Source organism: Ipomoea nil, unplaced genomic scaffold (assembly GCF_001879475.1).
Source record: "Ipomoea nil cultivar Tokyo-kokei standard unplaced genomic scaffold, Asagao_1.1 scaffold3147, whole genome shotgun sequence".
Lineage (NCBI taxonomy): Eukaryota > Viridiplantae > Streptophyta > Magnoliopsida > Solanales > Convolvulaceae > Ipomoea > Ipomoea nil.
The window spans coordinates 404882-422023 of record NW_017619575.1 but is presented as its reverse complement, the minus strand read 5'-3'; the positions used below and the strand labels follow the sequence as shown (position 1 = coordinate 422023).

General features: G+C 33.1%; 1 protein-coding gene across 2 annotated transcripts; it reads left to right on the top strand.

The window, feature by feature from the left end:
• Positions 1-10755: 10755 nt before the first annotated feature.
• Positions 10756-17114, top strand: LOC109167116 (mitogen-activated protein kinase kinase kinase 1-like). 2 transcript variants are annotated; one of them, XM_019316041.1, is made up of 10 exons: positions 10756-10766; positions 11153-12083; positions 13223-13307; positions 13465-13527; positions 13864-14021; positions 14748-14820; positions 14913-14972; positions 15513-15623; positions 16188-16407; positions 16537-17114. In XM_019316041.1, exons 2-9 carry the CDS (start codon positions 11179-11181, stop codon positions 16368-16370), a joined length of 1638 nt encoding a protein of 545 aa, XP_019171586.1. In that variant the 5' UTR covers positions 10756-10766; positions 11153-11178; the 3' UTR covers positions 16371-16407; positions 16537-17114. The 2 variants fall into 2 exon arrangements, with proteins under 2 accessions (XP_019171586.1, XP_019171587.1); XM_019316042.1 differs by lacking the exons at positions 10756-10766; positions 16188-16407; positions 16537-17114 and adding an exon at positions 15791-15818 and having other exon boundaries at positions 10912-12083; positions 15513-15639.
• Positions 17115-17142: the final 28 nt, after the last annotated feature.

Genomic DNA, 17142 nt, shown 5'->3' with positions numbered 1-17142 from the left:
TTCTACTCCCTTACTTTTGATCAACGATAATTAATTTTAAATGGTTGCATATTTTTCAGTGGATCGATGCGAATTATTTGACAAAAATATTAAAATAATCCATTTTGTGAGTACACATGCATAACATTTTTTCCACCAAGCTGAAGGGTGGGGCATGCAATAGTTATGGGTTTTTAATTTGGAGCAATAATATATAATCATATAAGAGGAGACTATATACTTATATAGCTAGAGAGTGCATTCAAATGGATTCAAGTTGGTCATTAAAATTTCAACAACCTTGGTACCAACCACCAACCCACTGCTGCATATTTTTTAACATAACCATTAATAAGTTAGGTCACGGACTTTGCGTTGAAAAACACGAACAAAAATTTTACTGTGTTTGGAGTAAAATCTACTAAATAAGTAAATAATCTAATCTAATCTAAAAACATAATAAGTGTGAATGAAAGTTATACCCCTGATTTATGTCCGTTTTTTCCGTTAAGTTTTTTTTGTACATTATGCTATAAAGGTTGTACATTAAAATATTTTTGACAAACATACCCCTACCGTTATAACTTCTGTTATCTTTTCTACTATTATTACCATGCACATGCATTCACCATATATTTTCTTATCTTCTTCATTAATAATAATATATAAACATTATATATCTGAGTTATATGTTAATTATTACATAAAATATAAATATCAAATTTATAAAAATGATTTACATTATTATTATTATTATTTAGAATAATTTAAATATCTAAAATTTAAATAAATTTAAATTTTTAATATAATGTATTAATATTGGGCACCTATTTTTTGCGCATCGCGCATAAAAATATACTAGTAATAAGTTATATAAGAGCTAATGATGGTAAATTTTAAATAAAAAATAGTTGTAATTATGTGCAGTGATAACTTAGATATTTTGATTTATTTATTTTAGAATGATAATATAATTTTTAAATATACTGTTTTTACTTTTTCTTTTTATGTGCAAACTTTCATAACATAATATTCGTTTAACTTATTAATATCTTGAACTTCATTTATTACAAATTATTTTTTCCAACTTAATAATAATAAGTATTTTATACTTTAACTTTTCAAATATTTTTAGCCCAAAAAATCTAAGTCTCCATCTAAACTAATCGCCACCGTTTCCAAAGACAAGAATTGAATCATTAACCTTTGATTAAATGAATGAGTCCCTTCCACTCAACCACACCCTCCAGGTTATAACTAGTACGTGATAAACATGAGTCATCAGATAGTGTTATCCTCGTAATAATGAAGAATGAAGACATTACACACATTTTCTTGATTAAGATTATGACATTAACAAACAACAGCGACGTTGCAGGAGTGGGTGGTTGGGATATGGAAAATTGAGACCATTGACAGACGTTAGTCGTTACAAGAGCAAAACAATTTATTCTTTTTTTTTTGGTCGAGAAAATTCGCAATCCCCTAATTATGATAGATATAATTAAAATCTATGCAAGTATCAAGAGATTAGGTGTTAGTATACTCAAAACAACTTCAGTTGTAATATGTTGAATGGATAATAATATGACATAATTTTTTTGAAAGCCACTAAATATTTTGTTTCTTCTATTAAATTAAAGGAGTTAAACTAATTGCATTATTCGTTAAATTTAGGACCCAATTGACTTGTTTCATATCACTAGAAAATGTAAATTTTAATTTTACTTTATTTGTTAATTAAATTCATAAATTGGTGGAACATAATTTTCGTATTATAAGATTATAAGTTTGACCACTGTTAACAAACTTTGTTGATCAAATATGTCATACATGAATTTTTTAGTACAATTTATTTCCTCATTATATATATTCGAATAGTGATTTTCTCTTCTAAGGAAAAAAAAAAAAAAAAAACTACTATGATATTGATGGAAGTATAGTGTTACTTGGTGTGAGAATAAATTGAGAGCCTTGCCAAAATGTCAAAAAGTTAGAGATGATCATAATCTTCTTTAGTGGTGTCTAAATGTCTAATGATTGTTTGATTTATAATTTAATTAATGTATTTACTAGAGATAATAATTTAATATTCCACACATGAATAGATATTAAAATGGGGTAGGTTAGGATAGAGTTAATAGTCATTTGAGCCGACTATTAGGATTTCATCAATTTGATTCTCAACTTTTAAACTTATTTAATTTCATTTCAACTATATGTAATTTTTATCTAAAATAGTCATTTGTTCAAACAAAAAATAGTTCTTGTTATGATCATTCTGATAACAATTGCATTATTGATGATGAAATTGAATAAGTTTGAAAGTCGATGACCAAAATGGTGAAATATTAATAGTCGAGGGAGTCAGTTAAATTTGAATTTGGGTGTTATTATCTCTAGTAAAGTCAATCTACCGTGGGTGTAAATGTTTACATTCAAACTTGATCCACCCTAGACAAATGATATATTTATTGGTTTTCTACAGTTTGAGATATTGTTGCACTAAACATATTTATTGATTGTATGAAAAATATTTGTTGAAAGCTGATATTGTCAATTTGTAAGTGTAATAGATTATATATATATATATATATATATATATATATATATATATATATATATATGGTAGAGTTCCATTGCGGTCAAGGCTTCCCATGCATCACGCACCATTAGGTACACATAAGCGCACCACGGAATGGCTTATGTGTACCTAATGGTGCGTGATGCATGGGAAGCCTTGACCGCAATGGAACTCTACCATATATATATATATATATATATATATATATATATATATATATATATATATATATATATATTGAGTGATGAAGGAATGAGGGAAATTATACATCATTATTTGAAAAGTGTGCACTGTGTTAATTTTACTCCAGTATAATAACTTATAAATTATACATGAGAGATAAATTACATTATGTAGACTCTAATGGCGTGTTTGGTTCATGAAATAGGTCGGGAATTGAATATCATTTCCGATAATAGACTTATTCCATTGTTTGTTTTGTCATTTTATTCATGGGAATAATGTTTCCGAAAATGAGCTATTCCATTTGCAGGGGGAATAGTCATTCCTAGGGGATCCCCTTGTATTAGGTATTCCCAAGTATTTGGGAATAGCTTTGGTACTATAATACCGAAAATACCCTACCACCATCACCACTGCTACCGGCGCCACCACCGCCAACACCAACACCACCACCACCACCACATACTTTTATAAGGATATTTATGTCTTTTTGAAACATATTTCATTCTATTCCTTAAAACAACCAAACATTGTAATATAATTATTAAAGTCTATTCCTTCCGCGAACGAAACAATAGAATACAATTCATATTCTATTCCTTGTCTATTCCATTCCTTATGGAATAACATTTCTATTACCTCAAAATTCATTATGTGAACAAAACGTAGATTGACCTTACACTGCACAAAGGCATAGTAATGCTACCTAACGATTTATTGATTTGTTGAGCGCAAGCTTAGCCTTAAAAGCCTTTCTTGGACTACCAGTGTTGGTAAAAGGCCCAAAACGTCTTGAAAGTTCTTTATGTCTGCTTTGAACTTTTGGGTACAAATTGGGTTCTTAATCATGCCCATCTAATTACTAAAAGAGTTTTACTACGTAGTCTCTCAAATTCTACTCCTTGAGATGATAAATTAGGATTGATTATTTTCATTATGTGGATTTACAGAGAAATGTTTACATGAAAATCATGTGAGAAGGAGTACAAGTTAGAAGTATAAATTAAGAATACACCAAGTATTTTCTTTCTTAAAATGTGAATGTATAAGATTTTGTATAATCAATACTATGGGCTTTACTCATTTACATAATAATATATAAATATCTTTTACTTAAATTAAACTTGTTTTTGGAGACATGGCAAGTAGAACCAATTTATCGCAACCAAAACCAAGTGGCGGACGCTCTTGCAAAATCTTCTGCATTTTTTCCCCCTGGCTTACATGTTCTATGGGAACCCCCCGACTATATCTTAGGTATCATAGACAATGACATAGCTGGATTACCCAGCTGGCGAATGATTTCCGCGCCTAACTCTTAGTTGTATTTTCTTTGGGGTATCCCCCCTCCAATTTATATATATATATATATATATATATATATATATATATATATATATATATATATATATATATATAAAACTTGTTTTTGAAAAAAGAAAGAAAGTTGTGACACTACAATTTTATATTTAATATATATATATATATATATATATATATATATATATATATATATATATATATATATATATATATATATATATATATGTAGGTAGAGGATCAAATGAGGTCATGTTTCTAGATGAGGTTTGTGGTCAAATATTGACTCTTGATTTTAGTTAGATCTATGGCTATTGTTTGTTGGTTTATTTTTTGGAAGATTCTTTTTAATTATTGCCGCCATTTTAGTTGGGGTCTTTTTAGTCTTTGTATTTTTTTCCTTTTAGTTGTTTATTTTATTTTCGGTAATTGCATATTTGTAGTTGGCTTAATTATGGTAATTAAGATTTCTTTTGATTCCCTGAGTTATTTACCGTGTCTTTTTAAATTGTCTTCCTAGTTCACTGGTTTTAGTTGTGTTGCTTTGTGATTTATCAAACACTATTGTCAAACACTTTTACTTTTCTCCGTCCTTTGGTTTTTAAATTAAAATTGCATTTACATAATTACTTAGGGTGCATACTTTTGTCTATGTAATTCGTTTGCAGTTGCTCTGCTTCTAAATTCTTAGTTGCACAAGTTTTGAACGGCTTAATACCCATTTTGCCAATATTAGATCACTACCAAATTCACTTAAAATTGCATTAGTATAAACTTCATCGTTGCACATTCCATTATTGGGGGGGTTTCTATTGTTTGCACATTCTTTCACGTCATCGTTGCACGAATCCTAAATAATGAATATCCATTACTCGTTAGCAAACTGTTACATATTCGCAAATTTGATTTTCTATTAACCCTCAATCAGTAGCCAGTAGCATGTTTCTGAACCTACTGTTGCCAATGTCAGTTAATAACATTAATACTACAACTTTATGTATTCTAATAAATTAATGCACATTAAAGACTCTTCTAAGAAAACACCATGTTGCACAATCATCTTCTGGGAAAATTATAATGGTTATACATTCGACAACTTCACTGTTTTTTTTTTTCCAGTAAAACCATGATTAAGCATTTGACGAAATGATAACACAAGATAGTTACTAGCAAATTCAAATGGTCTAGTTGCATGGTACTCTATGTTCTCCATGCCTCTTTAAGTCATAAAAAACTTATGTTAAAAGTCGCATAAAAAAGAGTAAGTCACTTGTGTTGCACCCACGTTAGCAATGAAATCCCTTTCAGTTGTTGCGGTAACTAGAGAGGCTACATCTGTTGCGTGAATTCTCCATCCTCAAATATTGGTGAGCTTGCGAGGTTTTTACCGTGATGCTCGTTGCACTCGCTAAGTATGATGTCCTTCACGTACTTCATTCTCAATGCCTCTATTATGGATTTGTCTCATTTCCTTAGGCCACACTCCCACCTGGTTGCTTTCTCTATGAATGTCTCCATGTGCCTCATTGCGTACACTCCACTATCCATATTTTCCTTTGCATCCCTCCATCGCATTTGCATTCTTTTTGGCTCCATTTTTAGTATTTCAGCTCCCATCTTATGGTCTTTCGTATCATCTAGGAAACAACCCAACATGTCTTTCTGTTGACATAAAATTTTAGTAGTTAGTAACTGAGCTTCGGTCACCATCTTTCATTATAAAAAATAGTAGGTACGCTCTAATTTTTTGTCACGGTCCATACCATGCGCTGTAATGCACATTAAATGGTGTCCTAAATGAAAAATATTTATTCATCCAAATGCACCGTTTATTACTACGTGTGACCACTAATTTTATCACACAACTTCACAGTATATTCACAACTTTATACACACCAACCATTACTCTTTCATCAAACAGTTCTGCACTTTATTATATCATAGCAATGCACATTTCGTTCATCTTTATTTTATTATCAAACTCATCTAATTATACAAACATAAAATGCGGGATGCTTACCAAAGCAATTTTACTTAACCGTGCACAGTCAACTGTGTAATATGTGCACCCAGAAGCAATTTAAACAATGGACTTGTCCTTCAGTTTTGTAAACTGTGGATTTTGTCCTTCAGAAGAATATAAAGTTCTCTGTAAACCAAACCACGTTTGCACATTAGACAGTTATTCAGTTGCACATTCAACTTCGACCACATGTTGATCAGTACGGTTTTGTGCAATAGCATGCAGTTTACAGTTTTTACTTTCACATTATTGACATTATTAATAATCTTCTAAATTTTTAACTGCATTGCATCCTCTTCTTCATATTCTTCGTTTGCTTCCATATCTTCTTCATCCGCAGTCTCGCCTCCATCCTAGTGTCATCAAGTATGCAACACGGTCTTACTTTTTATCTAGTACTTCAATGTGCACATTCACCAATATAAACTGTGCAACCAGTATCTTGTTTTTTTTTTCCTCATAAAATCCAACAATACTCACCTCATTCATATCCTCCTGCATGTCCAAGGGATGTTCAATGTTCCCTAAACCAAATCCTCCTCTTTTTTTCTGCAAATTCACGCTCATTTAACAACTTCGTTGTCCAACCTTAGAATGGCGGCCTTTGGCGCTCCACATAACGAATGGGGTTCACAATCCTATCTACATATAGCATCTGCAATACCATTTTTTTTTTTGCATAGTCAAATAGAGTACCAATGTAATATGGGCTGTTTTCACAAACGATCAAAAGTACATAACTATGAAACCATTTGAACTTAGGAGCTTATCATTATAAACAATAGTGGTCCAGCAAATACCTTCTTCTTTGGACTTAAACCAAACTTTTTCTTTATCCAACTACTAGGTTTGTGGTCCCCCATTATTTTTTGCCCAAATCTGTGCAGCCATCAATTTATGCATGTTTATTACTTTTTTACCAATTCTGCATATTCTAGTATCATGTTCATCAGCAGCACACCCAATCTGTTCCCGCAATGAACCCCATATTTCCCACCATCAATTTGTAATAATGCACACAAAAACAAACAAGCCAAGTGGTGTTTTTGTGCATGAACCCTAATTCAAGCAGCGTTGCTCATACGGCCGGCGACACTCCACACCCATGGTCGGCCAATTTTTATTATCCGCAAAAAAAAAAAAAAAAACAAAAAAAAAAACCACAACCGGAACCCCCCCTCCCCCGTGTTGGCCACCGTCAGTTTGCCGTCCTCCGGTCCTCCCCAACCGGTGACACTTCAATAGAGTCCGATCAACTCAGCAAGTTTCCATCATTTTTAATTATTAAAAAAAAAAACAAACAAACAAACTTACCCAAAATCCACTCTAACGCACTGTGTTCAAGCAGCCAATTTCGCACACATGCAATACAATTTTGTACACATTCATAATAACAAAAAAATTAATCGTTGATGCTTACGAAGTCTACTTGTTTCCTCAATCGATGCACGCCGGTGACTTCGTCTTGGGGTTCCGTCCGCCATAGCTTCGTGCTTGCTCGCCAATGTCTTCTTCTTGTGTCGTCGGACAGGTCTTCTTCTCTTTCTCGCCCTCGCGCTTGCTCTTCCCACTCTGTTTATTGTGCAATGCCGACACATTGACTAGACACCAGCCGTTTAAACTCTACGCGGTACAGACTCGGTGACTTCAGCCTTTCCTTTCCCATCGTGCACAAACATTTACCTAATTACCTTTTTTTTCCCATAATTAATTACTCATTCAGTTACTTGTCTTATTCAGTGACCTTTTAATTTCTCACATTGTGCACTTTACAGCTGTTAGATGGTGTGATCTCATGGTTGCAAATTGTCCACAGACCTCACCTAACACAATAACCTCACTTGAACCTCACCCTATATTATCACTAATATAGTATAGTACAACTATCAATTTAAACTTTTAATTGACATAGAATGCATCATCTAATTTATGTTTTATTTAATATATATATATATATATATATATATATATATATATATATATATATATATATATATATATATATATATTAAATAAAACATAAATTAGATGATGCATTCTATGTCAATTAAAAGTTTAAATTGATAGTTGTACTATACTATATTAGTGATAATATATTTTTATCAAGTGATGTGGTGATACATAAACTCATAACCTATTGCATTGGGTTGACTCTAATATTAAATTAAATGACATGTTTCATCTCAATTAAAAATCTAAACGGGTAATTAAACTCTACTATCTACAGGAGTGTCATGCCAATTGACAATCATCAAACAATACATTCTCGAGACCCACATAAATCGAGCAAAGATACAAGGACCTTTATTATACTGAAAAGATATATATATTATTCTCTCTGTCTCATTTTATGTGTATGGTTTAGTTAACGAAACTTGTTTGAAGATATTTTTAATTCAAATTTTCATAATATTAAGTTAATTAAATATTATTATACAAAATCTATATATTTATAAACTATACTAAAAATATGATTTAACAAAAGAAAATCAAATATAAAAATAAATAAAAAATAATAATAAAAAAACAAATAAGAAATAGTTAGTTTGATAAATAAATATTAAGTATGTCACATAAATTGAGGCATATGGAGTAATAAGTAGTTTTTTATCATATTATGCCCTCCATAGACCAGTATTAAATATTAATTATACTTTTTTTGTATTTTATTTTGTGGACATTGACACTTTTTGCAAGCCATTGAGAATGTTTGGTGTAGCGTGTTTGAAGTAAGATGAAATCTCATTTTGCGGTGTTCTTCGTAAATAATTATGGGTTTTTCTTGACTCATATTATTTGTTTGACCTCGAAACAGATAAATTACATTTTGTTGTTTTCTCATTCTTTACGTGTGAGATTTCGTAGTTTGACAGCATCGTTGCTCCAACACGTAAAATTAAATAATTAAAAATTACTGCAAAGGGGTGACAAAGTGGTAAAATATATTATTTTTGTACTAATTTTCAGATTTTTTAAAATCCGCGCGAAAGGATCCTGCATTCATATCCATGTTTATTATGAACATCATTAGCGTTTATTCACTTAACCGGGCGTTTGATTTGAGAGGGAGAATTATGTGACAAAGGAATTACAATTCTATGGGGATGAATTACTGGGAATAAAGTGAGAATTTAAATTTCAATGTTTTGTTTACTGGAATATAATTATTGGTATACATAAAAATTGAAAGGAAATAAGTAGTATAAAGTCAAAAATGTCCATTGTTGTTGTTAGACATTAATTTTAGGTTAAAAAAGGAACGGGTAATTTTAACTCATCACTGTCTTTTTTTCTTCCTAAAATCTCAGGAATTATAATCCCAGGGGACACATGGGATTTTAATTCCATGAAAATGGAGGAATTGTAATTCCATGGAATTGCAATTCCTTTCAACCAAACAAGGAAATTTTATGGCCTTTGGAATTAAGCGGGAAGAAAATTTAAATTCCCTTCAACCAAACGCTCTGTAAAGTGATTAATTATTCTCTATTATTTACTCATTCTCTCTTATATATATAAAAAAAAAAGAAAATAAATAAATAAATAAAAACCCATTGTATAAAAACTACAGAGTAAAATTTTATAGAATTATGTAACTCAATTAATGGTACACCAACTATAATAAGATAATTAAATTGTGTAGTGCAAGCTACACTATTCTTTTATTACACTACAAAGTTAATTTTAGGGGGTGGGATTTGTTGCATGTTTAGAAATTATGTAGGAATACAATTTCAATTTATGTTAACCACATGCTCTATAGAAGGTATCAAAATTATATTTAAAATTGTCAGACTATTTATTTAGTAACCACATACAATTAAAGTTTGGCTAATATTATAAGCGGCTTATTTGCTATTTTAGTATGAGCCGATTATATATGAAAAACATATGCTGATTTATTTTATTGTGATAGTTTATTTACTAATTATAATTACAAGGTGAGATTTATACAATATACACAATTAAGTAGTCGCTACCTCATATTTTCAAAATGTAAAACATTCACTTATAAATTATTTGTAAGGCCTTAAGGGAAATGATATTGAGAGTGTTTGGTAAATAGTTGTTAGCTGATAGCTGATTGGGTTACTGGTTTTACTAATTGATATCATTAGCTGATGGTATAAATATATTTGGCAAAATTAGCTGTTATATGATAACTAATTACATGAAAAATAACTGTCTCACAAAGTTGACTGAAAAAAGCTGCTTAGAGCATCTTTTTGAATTTTAACGTTTTGAAACAGTCAATTGTTTCAAAAATTTAATTAATAAATCACTCATATTGGATGTTTAACTAAGTCAAACAACTAATACTGATCAAATAAGCAAAATTTGATTCTTAGGCAAACTATGTTACAAAATAGAGTAATTATGTTTAATATACTTTGAAAACAAAATGGGTAAAAAAAGGTTGAAGAAAAAAAAAGAGAGTAAAAATTTGTGTGAGATTATTTTACAGATCTCTGTCCATATTAGACAAGTCGGGTTAATATGAAAATGTAATATTTATATTGAATAATATAATATTAATCATGAATAAAATGTTTATTACATTTTTTTTTTATGAATAACAAATACTTTACTTTTTTTAGTATGATATCTGAAAGTCACTGGCCAAGCACATTGTGCTTAAATGGAATTTGGGTTGAACTCTCGTATGAGAGATTGTGAGTTCATGCCTCAATAATGAAGGCGTAGCACACATGTAGAGGTCATAAGATCAAGCTTTGGTGGAGAAGTTGTACATCAAAAAGAAAAAGTACTCCGTATTAGTTTTTCACAAGAAAAAGTAAAGTCAGTCTAATTTCTAGGGAGCCATGAGGCAACGGGTGACGATTTCATTTTCACGGTTTCCCTCCTATACGCGTGATTTCATTTTCAGCGGCTTGTTCAACTCAGTAACTCATAAATCAAAACCACCCGCCCCGGGAAGACGCCCCATACTTATCACCTCGTTGGTTTTACAGAGACAGCAGCCTGGGCAAAGTCAAGCCGTCTGTTCTGAATTCTTCTGGAAATTCACCTTTATCGCTCTGTGTATAACTGCCGGTACAGAGGGGGGTGAAGGAGGGAGATAACCGGGATGTATGCGAAGTCGAAGGGGTCGAGACCTCGCCTTGACCGGCGAAACGCCATCAAGAGCATCGATTACGAGGCTTCCGCCTCGACGGCGTCTTGTTCGTTCAACGACCAGTCAACTCCACGCACCCGATCGCTTGACTTTATCCCGCTATCTGAGAGGACGAGCTTCCGAATTGAAGGGACTGAGGGCGAATTTGACCAAATTTGCCGCTCTCTAGGGCTTTCCCCTGAAGATTTCGCGATTCCGACTGCTGCTTGGGAGGCTCGGAGATGCTCCTCAGCTTCCAACACTGTAAGGAGCTCTAGACTTACGCGTAGTGGGGTTTTGGATGCAGAAAGGCTGGCTGATAGTTTTGCTACTAGCGCTGTGATTAGGAATGGTGATGAAGTGGAGAACTGTTTAGATGTCGCTGGACACGAAGCTAGGGCTAGAATAGGCGACGAAATTGGAACCACAGATGAAAACTTGTGCAAAGACGGTGGCCGTGGAATTAAGGGCGCGAGGCCGCCGAGATTAGCTGCTCCAGAATCAGTTGTAGATAATTTGGGCCAACCTTGGGATTTAGATAGGAGTATTAGTGGGGGTTCTAGTGTGTATGGGGGCAGCTCTCACCATAGCCCAACCGATTCAGAAGACTTCCAAAGAACTGAGGATGTTGGAAATGCAAATGACAATGAAGAAAGAAATGATAATTTAATAGATGGTGCTGGTCTGGTGCCAGAACCTTTTTCGGATTCACACAGTGACTGCAATGAAGATGATGATCCAGACACGTTGAAAACAGAATCTGAATCTATGTATACTGTTTCAGCTCATGGTTCTTTCAGGTGCAGCATAAAGACTTGGCAAAGGGGTGACTTTCTTGGCAGTGGATCATTTGGAACAGTCTATGAAGGCTACACTGGGTAAGTCTTATATCTGAGCATCCATTTTTATTCATGATGTTATCAACAAATATGCTCTTTTTATAGTAAGTTGTATATTGGGTATGATTTTTATTTATGCCTTTATCAACGAATTCACCCTATTTTAATAAGTCTTATATCTCATATATCGGTATCAAATGTGCACCTCTATCATGCATGCCGACATTGTGTTTCAAGGGCTGAAGTGCTAGAACCTTCAGGGTATTGAATCTTGTTCTAAGACAGAATTTGATAGTTTAAAAAAACATGAAGATGGAAAATCAGATTTCTAAAGCTAGAATAGCACTAGAGTGTTCAAATTAAAAGTGAAATATGAACCACTTTTTAAGATGCTATAAACAAGCTTCAAAATTCACAAACTCCATTTTGTGATACTCTGTATACTACTCTAGACCAGAGATTTTACTGCTAATTTTCCACCTCTTGAGGTGCACCTTTGGCTTTTGGTTCCTTTAATAGGATAACATCCATGCTATCTCTTTTATTATTATATTATTATTATTATTATTATTATTATTATTTATTTATTTATTTATTTTTATTTTTTTCTGTTCAGTTGTCTTCGCTTTTTTATTTTACGTTCATCTTCTCTTTAGGAGAAGTATTTTTCTTCCTAATGTAATCTACATATTCGCCCTTAATGTATATCTGTTCTAAGCTATGTCCTTTTTAGAATGAAGTAATTCTGCTTATGGCACCTAAATTATAGAGGTGTTTCATCTTTGGCCACTAGATTTAAAAATGGGCAAGACTGATAGAGTTTTTCTAATGGACGGTTTTAGTCCTTCTGTTAGGTTTCAGTGGAAACCCTAACAGGACTATTTGTCTATTTATGTCTAATTTTCAATTGTTGGGGTACTAGCATTGCATTGCATTGGAAAATTGTTAGGGTATCTAATTGAACCTAATGGGAGGAGTAACTATGCCCATTTTGAAAGACTCAATCACTCACATGACCACTACTCTCTGGTTTTGAAGTGGACTGGCTAAAGTGGAAGTGTTACTATAATTGAGTGACCAAAAATGGAAAGAATTCTGTATATAGAGTTGTACTATCTTACTCTCATTCCCTCTCTCGATAAGTAAAACTTTTCTTTCTTGAAATTTCTCATGTGCAGTGATGGCTTCTTTTTTGCTGTAAAGGAAGTTTCTTTACTTGCCACTGGAAACCAAGGCCAGCAAAGCATTTTTCAACTTGAACAGGTAGGAAGATTTTGTAATGCCTGGAATATAAGTTCCACTTTTTCGGTCATGTATAGTTGTATACAACTTATAGAACTTCAAATAAAAGTTACACAAGTAATTTTGATTGGATATTATTGGGTTCTTTCTTCGCCTTACACTTTGTGTCTTTTTCCAGGAGATTTCACTTTTAAGTCAGTTTGAACATGAAAACATAGTTCGGTATCTTGGAACAGACAAGGTACATGATTGTCTTTTGATTCTCATTCTCCTATTTGTTGAAAGTATTGCTTCATGAATCATGACTAGTATGTAGTTTCCCTTGGTTACTTATTCCCAAAAAAAGAAAAATCATAGTAAATGCATTGGCCCTTGGTGGATGGAATGGAATACTTCTGTTCCCAATTAAATTGCTTTCTTCTCTTTTTTACTGTCTGAAGCAAAATATTAACTTCCTAAAATTGATAATCTAAGCTTTCATTATACTTTATCTAATGAACTCAGTGTTACACACCCACACGACATTTATAGGGATCCGTTTTACTCTTCTGAAAATGAGTTGAAATTATTTTTGCAGGGTGATAGCAAACTCTATATTTTCCTTGAACTTGTACCTAAAGGTTCGCTAGCAAGTCTTTACCGCAAGTATCAACTGCGTGATACCCAGGTTTCCGCATACACTAAGCAAATCTTAAGCGGATTACATTATCTTCATTTACGTGACGTGGTTCATAGGTATACATGCAATTCCTTTCATATATTCAGGTTTAACACAGTTTCTTTTCAAGATTTAACCTCAAGGCTTGCTTATTTAGCAAAGACCTTTAGGTCAGGGCTCTTGACCCAAAGGTCAAGGGTTTGCAAATCACTGGGAGCATGCATGGTGAAACAATTTTAGTCTCATTATTTGTGAGTAGTTAGTAACTATTATTTAGGAGTTGGTATAATTGACTAATTGAGTTTATTTATTGGTCACCATGTAATTGGGCGTGTTCAATAGTATATTAGTTATTAGTGTTGTACTCATTGTATTGAGAAAAAAAAGAGCACATTTTTCAAGATTTGTTGTCAAGCATTTTCATTTTTCTCTTGCATGGTAAAGTTGGAAATGTGAGAGAGAAGCCAACATTAACTTAACACCTCTTTCACATGCAAAGGGTGTGAGGTTGCTATATTAGGTACAAAATCAAGATATATGGGGAAAGAGGGAGAGTGTTGGTGGGGACATATGACACTTGTCCATTGTCCATTGTCCATTGTTGGGGAATAAGGGATCTGAAGTTCTGAACCAATGGCCTTATTATTGTGAGGGTGGCTTGCATCTGCTAGGCTGTCCCCTTAGGACTACCAAGTTGATATTCTGCATTTGTTTGTTGCAAACAAGTAGAGTAATCTAAAATTCTTAAATATGTTTTTGCTGATTTTGTTCTGTATATGTGTTCGTTTCTTTTTTCTTTTAAGGGATATAAAGTGTGCCAATATACTGGTAGATGTAAATGGTTCCGTGAAACTTGCAGATTTTGGATTGGCAAAGGTTTGTATTTTCTGCGCATGTACTTCTTAAGTTTGTTTGCCGTGTATGATAGTTTGATTTCATAAAATCTTGGATTTGATGATTCTTCTCAGGCAACAAAACTGAATGACATAAAATCATGCAAGGGAACACCATTCTGGATGGCGCCAGAGGTTTGTCTATTTCTTTGAAATTCTACTTTCTCCATTAAAAGTATTTGCAAGCTAATTGTTTTATATTCACGGGTTTGTGTGAAAATTTTTATATGAAAAATAATGATGCTTTTGTATCACTTCAGATACTTGATGTAAGCTAATTGTTGATATTTTTTTTTTTTTTTTGGTAGAATAAGATCCTCCGTTACCTTCTTTTGGGGGGGGGGGGGGGGGGGAATTATTACTTCATAAACAAGGAACTCCATATGTTGAGAATTAACATTCCTTGTAGGAGAGAAGTTCAATTTTGACATAGAAGTGCATTTGTTGGCCATATTCTTTATTATTGATCATTCCTTTATTCTGTAGTGGAGTTTAATAAGATCTAAATATTTTCTTGCAATTAATATAATGCCAAAGACCTTGTGGTCAAGCGGCATAACTGTGGCTAACTCTTTGTGCTTCAATAGGTTGAGAAAGTATGTATGGACAGATACTACATTGTAACAAAGTCAATAGTACTCAAAAAATATCTCTACTTAATAAATCCATTCTCAGGTTGTTAACCGGAAAACCAATGGCTATGGGCGTGCTGCTGATATTTGGAGCCTTGGGTGTACTGTTTTAGAGATGTTAACCGGCCAAATTCCATATTCTAACTTAGAAGGGGTATGTATGATCTTTTCATTTGCCTTTAGCTCACATGCCTGTTTTGTTATGGCATTGGCATATCATAAAAGGGTATGACACGGAGGGTTTTTATTTATTTATAATTTTTACAGACTCCCTTGTGTCCATATTATTCCTCATATCAAATTCATATAAAATTTTAAAGAACAATTACTTTCCCTAGTGGTATTTTTAGTATCAAATTGATCTGAGTGCTTCTGATGCATATGTTTTGTAATTTCTATTGCAACATTTTGGCTGTAAGCATAAGAAATCTTTTGTTTAGTTAGATTCCTAGCTCTGATCTTGCCCATATCTTGATGAATGGAACACAGTAAATGATGATGTAAGGAGTTTATTATTAAACCAGATACCCCACCCCTCAGTCCCCCGCCAAAAAAAAAAAAGCAACCATAAAACCTTCTGTTTTGCTTCGGTCTAGACATTGTTAAACCATTTATGCACTCGCCCACTCCATTTGGGATGGTATTTATGTTTGCACAGTTTTTGTTCTTGTTCATGTGCATCTAAATTTTAAGTGCATTTTCTTTGGTTTCATGACAGATGCAAGCACTGTTCCGAATTGGTAGAGGTGAACTCCCTCCTATACCTAATTCTTTGTCAAAAGATGCTCAGGATTTTATCTGTAAATGCTTACAAGTTAATCCAACTGATCGGCCTACTGCTGCTGAACTATTGGAACATCCATTTCTGAGGACAGCAAGTCCTGTGCCTCCCAGGTCGTGAAATAATTTTGGAACTTAATTGGTCTGTGACGGCTGAGGTAAAAATAGTTCCTCTAATTAAATTTGATTTAACTATATTTTGGGGGGCCGGGCTGGGGGGTGAAATCACTAATGCTGGATGGAAACCTTTTGACATTGCTCATTTTCCACGTGTTTATTTCAATCAGATTATTCAATGGAGCCATTCCAGCCGGGAATTGTCACTTTCTACACTATAATGTAGATGATTTTACAAGAGTAAATGGGTATTCATATTGTATATATGATCTCTGTAGTCTGTACTATGATCTGCCGTTCCTTCCTCACTTATCATTGCCGCATGAATCTCGGGATTTACTGGATCAAGAAGACTAGAGCCTTTATTGAAGGCACAAGTGCATTTGGTGTTTTGAGAGCTCGAACCTGAAATATAATTTCGTAAACCTGGAAACGAAGTCCCTGGAAGTACAACCAGCACCACCGAGGGTATTGCTTTTCTCACCAAGTGTCTGAGCACCGTAATTGTACTAGAAGTCTAGAACTGGATTATTGCTTTCCTTGATTCTTGATTCTTTAGTCTCATTTTTTTGACCTATGCGTCTGCAGTGTGTAGTGTGTAGTGTAGAGGATTGTGGTTGTGAAGCAAATTGTAAATACCGACTTCTTTCTCTTGTGCGTTTTCAAAGGAAATTGTTAGAATTGCTTCATCGGGTTTATGTTGCGCCGGTTATGCAATTTTGCTCTGCGGCTGTAACTAGTTTCTGCAGATTATTATTATTATTGTGTAGAGTGAA

What these genes read in the sequence shown, in the direction of transcription:
- LOC109167116 (XM_019316041.1), top strand. Translation starts at nt 11,179, where the DNA reads ATGTATGCGAAGTCGAAGGGGTCGAGACCTCGCCTTGACCGGCGAAAC. An exon ending in TTACGTGACGTGGTTCATAG is followed by an intron (nt 14,022 to 14,747) that starts GTATACATGCAA and finishes TTTTCTTTTAAG; the next exon opens with GGATATAAAGTGTGCCAATA. An exon ending in CATTCTGGATGGCGCCAGAG is followed by an intron (nt 14,973 to 15,512) that starts GTTTGTCTATTT and finishes ATCCATTCTCAG; the next exon opens with GTTGTTAACCGGAAAACCAA.